Source organism: Chrysochloris asiatica, unplaced genomic scaffold (assembly GCF_000296735.1).
Source record: "Chrysochloris asiatica unplaced genomic scaffold, ChrAsi1.0 scaffold00063, whole genome shotgun sequence".
NCBI classification, from domain to species: Eukaryota; Metazoa; Chordata; class Mammalia; order Afrosoricida; family Chrysochloridae; genus Chrysochloris; species Chrysochloris asiatica.
The window spans coordinates 16,703,445-16,710,149 of NW_006408581.1; the positions used below are offsets into that span (position 1 = coordinate 16,703,445).

General features: G+C 40.3%; 1 protein-coding gene across 1 annotated transcript in view; it reads right to left on the reverse strand.

Annotated features, from left to right (window-relative positions):
• Window positions 1-369: 369 nt before the first annotated feature.
• KLF12 (Kruppel-like factor 12) overlaps window positions 370-6,705 on the reverse strand; it is a 629,283-nt gene continuing 622,947 nt past the window's right edge. The window contains exon 8 of the mRNA XM_006864313.1: window positions 370-829. Coding sequence (XP_006864375.1) covers window positions 648-829 — 182 coding nt within the window. The 3' untranslated portion in view covers window positions 370-647. The remainder of the gene's footprint in view (window positions 830-6,705) is intronic.

Here is a 6,705-nt window from a genome sequence, read left to right on the forward strand (position 1 = left end):
ACAAATGAAAGGTTCAATGTTGGTTTTCTTCAGGGCATGGCATGATGACAAGTTGCGGGTGATAGTGAACTGCCGTCATCACTATTGCAAAGGGCTGCTGAGTGCCCCTTTATTTGCAGGTAATGGGACCTCTCCAACAGCTTCTTCTTTTCTACTTTCATGCTGCTTGCTGGTAACAGATTGGATGTGTGTTCTATCTTACTTAGACAGTAACTAAAATTTTTGTAAAAAGGGGTGAAGGGGTGGGTGGGTGGAGGAAGAATCCAAATTTAAAAGGTCTTGCTCTAGCCATCAATTTGTGGTAGTTGACCTTTAAAGTATCAATAATAAATGTCTGACAGCTTAGCAAATGTACAAGCTACAAACATCTTTAAATGGCAGAGTACACAGCATGGAAAACAATGCCTGTCTCCTCAGCATTTACGCCACTGATCTCCCAGGCCAGCGTGAAGACGGTTCTCGGGTACTCATGATGGGGTTACCTTCAGACCAAAAGGAGAAGTGCTACTTCATTTCCTGCTCTGGTTTCAGACATCGTGGGATGATGATGCCTTTTTGTGTTAACACTGTGAAGGGGATCCAGCCCTGCTGAATCAGGTGCCACTAAGAGATCCAGCTCTTACGCTCAGCTGGACAGGTAGCGATCCTCACACCAGCATATGCCTCCGGCGGTGCAGCGCCAAATGATCTGACCGGGAAAAGCTTCGATCGCAGTCCGCACACTTGAATGGCTTCACTCCCGTGTGTTTGCGGTAATGCCGTGTCAGTTCATCCGAACGTGCAAACTTCCAGGTACAGCCTTCCCAGGTACACTTGTAGGGTTTCTCTCCTAGAAGAAACAACAGGACATGACTTTGGTGCTCCACAACTTACGCATCATAACCGAGCCAGCTCTCAATGAATTTTGTACTCCATGATTCTTTGATAGGGGATCAGAGTCAGACAGGTAGAGAATTCAATAACATCTCTCCGACTGTGACCTCTGGCAAGGGGGTTAACACTCACATCCTCATTACAGATTAAACCACTGTGAAGTCAAAAGTTCAAAAAGCATGAATTGATTACTACTGTGCGTAATGAGAAGCCATGGTATTTCCAATAGTCTCATATACATGTGAAAGTTGGACAATGAATAAGGACGAATGCAAGATAGCAAAGAAGAATTGATGCATTTTAGATATGGTGTTGGAGAAGAATATTAAAAGCACCATGGACTGCCAGAGAACAGACAAATCTGTGTTGGAAGAAGTACAGCCAGAAGGTTCCTTTGAAGTCAAGATGGTGAGACTTAGTCTCTCATACTTTGGACCTGTTATCAGAAGGGACCAGTTCCTGGAGACAGAAATGATGCTTGGTAAAGTGAAGGGTCAGAGTCCTGGTGTGGCGCTATTGATTAATGCACTGGACTGCAAAGTCAGTTTGAGCTGCAAGGTCAGCGGTTCAAGCTCACCAGCTGCTCTTGAGAAGCCATATACAGGGTTGCTATGGGTTGGAATTGACTCGACAGCACTTAACAAAAACAACAACAAAGGGAAGGATCAGGGGGAAAAAAAAAAAAAAAAAGGAAGACACCCCCTCCGCCCCCCCAAATAGATGAGTGGATACAGTGGCAGGCGCAATGGTCGTAACAATTTTGAGTTTGGCACAGAACCAGATAGAGTTTCAATTTGTTATGTATAGGGTCACTATGAGTCAGAAGCGACTCTAAGGCATGTAACAACAAACAAAATGATCACAAACAACATAATAACTTATCTGGTTTGATTTGGTTTCAAGGCTATGAGTCACGTAAGACTGTAACGGCTAACTGGTGTTGTTAAGTGCCACTGAGTTGGTTCCATCTCATAACGGCCCTGTATACGGTTTCCAAGGCTTTACATCACTGGGAGCAGAAAGCCTCATCTCTCTCCCAAAGTGGCTGGTGGGCTGGAACTAGCATCCTATGTTTCACAGTCCATTGCTTATCCTACAGCGCCACTGCACTTCCCAATGGCTAATTGTTCTTGTTGTTAAGTGCCGTCAAATTAGTTATGCTTTATTTCAACACTCTCTTTCTCTCCAGTGTGCCTCACTTGGAGGGTTTAAGAATAATTTAAGACAACATCTACATAACAGTTACTGATGATCCACACAAAATTTTAATTCAAATGGAAAGAACTTCCATTCCCTGAAATTAACTATTAAGTATCAGCTCATTTGCTTATCTATTGGGAAAGAATCCTGGAAATCTTAATAGTGTGGAGCTTACATAATTTTTTTTTTCCCACTGACTTGAGAATTAGGCCGAGTCCTGAGGAATCAAGTCAATCCGAGACACGAAACGCATGGTATAAAGCAGTCTGAAGAAGTCTGTAACTTGACCAGGTCCCTCAGTCCACTTGTAAGGACAGTAAACTATGCAAAGGCTTTGCTGGGAAAAGATACACTATCCACTGTCAAAATAAGCTCCCAGGGGGACCAGGACAATACTCGACCCAGGTGTACTGTTTTCCTGGCTGTTGTTCAGAATGGAAACTCTGTCCCCATGCGACCCCACAAGAACGGTTCTCTCCTTTGGCCCCTTCTACCCAGTAACCAACAACATGTTTCCTGGGCACACAAGGCTTCTTACAAAAAGGGCCTATGATTGAGAAAGGAGCTGTTTGCTGATTCCCCATATTGTTACTGTTGTTAAGTGCTGTCGAGTTGGTTCCGACTCATAGTGACCCTGTACAATGCTTCTGAGGAGCCGCTGGTGGGGTTTGAATCGCTGACCTTGTGGTTCACAGTCCAGTGCTTATTCTATAGTGCCATACCAGGAGTTCACACCTGGAGCTGCAAAGTGAGTATTATTAACCTCACTTTACAGATGAGAAAAGTGAGGCTCAATATAGTAAATTAGCAGGCCTCTCAGACCAGAAAAAAAAAAATGTGTTTGGCTTTATATCCAGCAAATTTTACTGTGCTACAGTGGAATGGCACTATGGGTTGGAACCCACTCCACAGCACATAACAACAACAACAATAACAACAGTGGAATGGGAGTCCTGGTGTGGCGCTGTGGGATAATGCACTGAACCGCACGGTCTGAGGTTCAAATTCACCAGGGTGTCTATGAGCTGCAAATGACTGGACAGCATTTAACAGCAACGATGACAACAACAGTGGAATGCATAATTCTTTTCCCATATAAACTTTAGTTAATATGTACCACTTTAGTAGGGACTCCTATATTGCTTGTTTCATGTATCTATTACATAATCTATAAAAATGTATCACAAGTATTCGTATAGATGACATTCTCCACTACCAGTTGCTGGATAATTGGAGGTCAGGGACTATACCTCTACTCATTTCAGTATCCCGGAAACTGAGAATAGGTGTCAGTGCTTACATTAATGACCCTGTAGCACACATGTGCACAGGAAATCATTAAATCCTGTAAATCAGATGTAAAAGTAATACCTACATGCAAAAAAACACAACTAATTAGATGCAGGCATTTTTCATTTAACTGGTGAATAAATGCTGTATATGAGGGTAAGTCAAAAAGTATTGCTAATAAAGATCCAGTATATATATACTACATTGGTATATTACAAACAAAATGTGTATAAATCTATCTCGTCAGTAAATGACTGCAGACAGGTTCTATCCGTAATACACTTGCCTTCCAAAAAAAAAAAAAAAAAAGAATATTTATTGTGCAATGCAGAAAAAAAAATATTTTGAGGTCAAAACAAATGAAATTTTTAACAAAACAAATGAAATTTTTAACAGACTCGAGCTAGCATCTTCCCAAATCATTAATACTTTGCAGCAAGTTTATAGGAATGCTGCCCTACATGAAATAACAGTTTTTACATGGACCAAGGATTTTAACCACTTTTTTCTGTCAGTTTGTTGTACTGTGGTGACTTACAGGTTGCTGTGATGGTGGAAGCTATACTAAAGTTATTTTAAATACCAGTAGGGCCAACAATGGTAGGCAGGTTTCATCAGAGCTTCCAGACTAAGACAGACTAGGAAGAAGGAGAGGTGGACTGCTTCTGAATAGTTAGGAATTGAAAACCTTATGAAAAGCAGAACACTGTCAGATATACTGCCAGAAGATCAGCCCTACTGGCTGGAAGACTCTCAAAATGTGACTGGGAAAGACCTGTCTTATCAAAGTAGAGTTCCATGATGATGCAAATGGAGTAAGGCTTTTGGAATCTTCATTTGTTGGTGGGACACAACTCAAAATGAAGAGAAACAGCTGCAAATGTCCATTAATAATTGGGACATGGAATTTAATGAAGTATCAATTTATGAAAATTGGATGTTCTCAAAAATGAAATGGAATACAAAGACTGATATCCTAAGCATTAGTGAGCAGAAATGGACGGGTATTGGCCATTTTGAATCTGACAATCATATGATTCATTATGCCGGAAATGACAGATCAAAGAGGAAAAGAGTCGCATTCATCATAAAAAATAACATTTCAAGATCTTTCTGGAAGTACAATACTATTTGTGATAGGATAACATCCACATGCTTACCAGGAAGGCCCATCAATACCACTACTATTCAAACTGATGCACCAATCACTAAAGCCAGTGATGATGAAATTGAAGAATTCTACCAACTTTTTCAGACTGAAATTGATCAAAGATGCAATCAAGATGAAGAGACAATTACTGCTGATTGGAATGTGAAGGATGGAAACAAAGACGAAGGATCAGTTGTTGGAATATATGGCCTTGATGATAAAAATGATATCGTAGATTGCATGATATAATTTTGCAAGACCAATGCAAATAATTTTTTTCTTTTTTTTTATAACAGTGCAATTTATTTTTGCAAGTGCTTTATAAACCACAATTTTTGTAATAGTCAATGGCTTCATCATTTTTTCCAAAAGACTTGTCTCGATCAAATAATTCTCTTTTGAAGTATCCATTCCATCAACATTATAGATTCCTCTTTAGGTGTCAGCTGGTTCTGTCAGAGCTTCATTTGTAGAGATGTTTGTAGCAAGTGGCTGAATCAGTTCTTGAATTCTTGTAACCTACTACATGAAGTCCTACAGTTCATCTAACACAGACAACTATACTTTTTAATTTGTTGTTGGCTGTACAGCCAAAAAGACAGGAAATGGATGGTTCATGCGGTTTCAAGGGACGGGAAAGAGTTGTGTTGGAGTGAACTGATTTTCTTAGTCTTTTCATTAATGACTATTTTTGTGTTATGATGTTGGCTTTCCAACCCAACTCCAGTAACCACAGGGATTCTGCTGAGTGAAGGTTTATATCTATGCTGCTACTCTCAAACATTTCTATTGGATGCGTCCTCAGAAAATGTAGCTTCTATCTAGTGAAAACATTATCCTTCCAAGAGAATGAGTTTTTAAAACAGCTAAATATAATCTGAAAAGAAAACTGAGTAAATTTGTTAGTGCTAAAATGAAAAGGATGGAGAGAATTAAGCCTGAGTTTATCACTTATACTAATTCTAGAGATAACTCAAATTAGGCCGACCCACAAATACAGAGAAGCTAAACAGACTGAAAGGTCAGTTTGAACCGCACTGTCAGCAGATCAAGCTCACCAGCCACATCTCGGAAACTCTAAACAGGGTTGTTATGAGCCAGAAACAACTTGACAACACTCAACAACATAAATGAAAGACAAGGCTTTCTGCTCCTATAAAGATTTACAGCCTCAGAGTTGGAATTGACTCGACAGCACACAGCCACCACCTTAAAAGAAAAAAAAAAAAAAACACTCACCAAGATATGCAGTGAGTGCTCCAGCCCCCATCAGGTAGGTTTTCCATCTCATTAAAATCTGCTAAATTAAAACAAAACAAAACAAAACAAAACTCCTTTGCATGCCCAGCCAAATCAATTGCAGAAGTACACTGTTATTGTTTCCCAGTACAAATTAGAATGATGTACTTCTCACTCGCAAAAGTCGACTAACTTAAGTAGTAAAGGAATCAGTTGTTAGAGACTACTGTTCCCAGGCTTGAACTAGCCCACAACAGCCAAATCTCGGTCCAGCTGCCTGTGCCTCATGGCCATCAGGTAGGTGAACAGCCTCTGAATGATCACAAAGAGCAGGACACCACTGAAGATGATGTACCGGCCATAGGTGGCCAGCAGGGAGCCCACCATGACATGCAAGATGCACAACCCCTCTGTCTTCAGTGCTGGCCATATAGACAGCTGCTCCCCCAGTCCCTCTCCATGGCTCTGCATTTTAAAACAACATAAAAGACGACTATACACATGGATCTCATCAGATGGAATACACAGGAATCAAAGAGACTACATCTGTGGGAAAAGACAGTGCAAAAGCTCAAAATCATCAGCCAAAACAAGGCCAAGGGTTAAATGTGGAACAACCCACCAATTGCTCATATACAAGTCCAGGCTGAAACTGAAAAAACTAAAACAAGTTTAGAAGAGCAAAAATATGCCTTTAACCTATCCAACTGATTTTAGAGACCATCTCAAAAACAGATTTGATGAATCAGACACTAATGAACGAACACTAGAAGAGCTGTGGGATGGCATCTATAACGTCATACAAGAAGCAAAAGGTCATTAAAAAGACAGGAAAGAAAGAAAAGACATAAATGGATATCAGAAGAGGCTCTGAAACTTGCTTTCCAGCAAAGAGATGCTAAAGTGACTGGAAGAAATGAGGAAGTAAAAGAGCTAAACAGAAAATTTCAAAG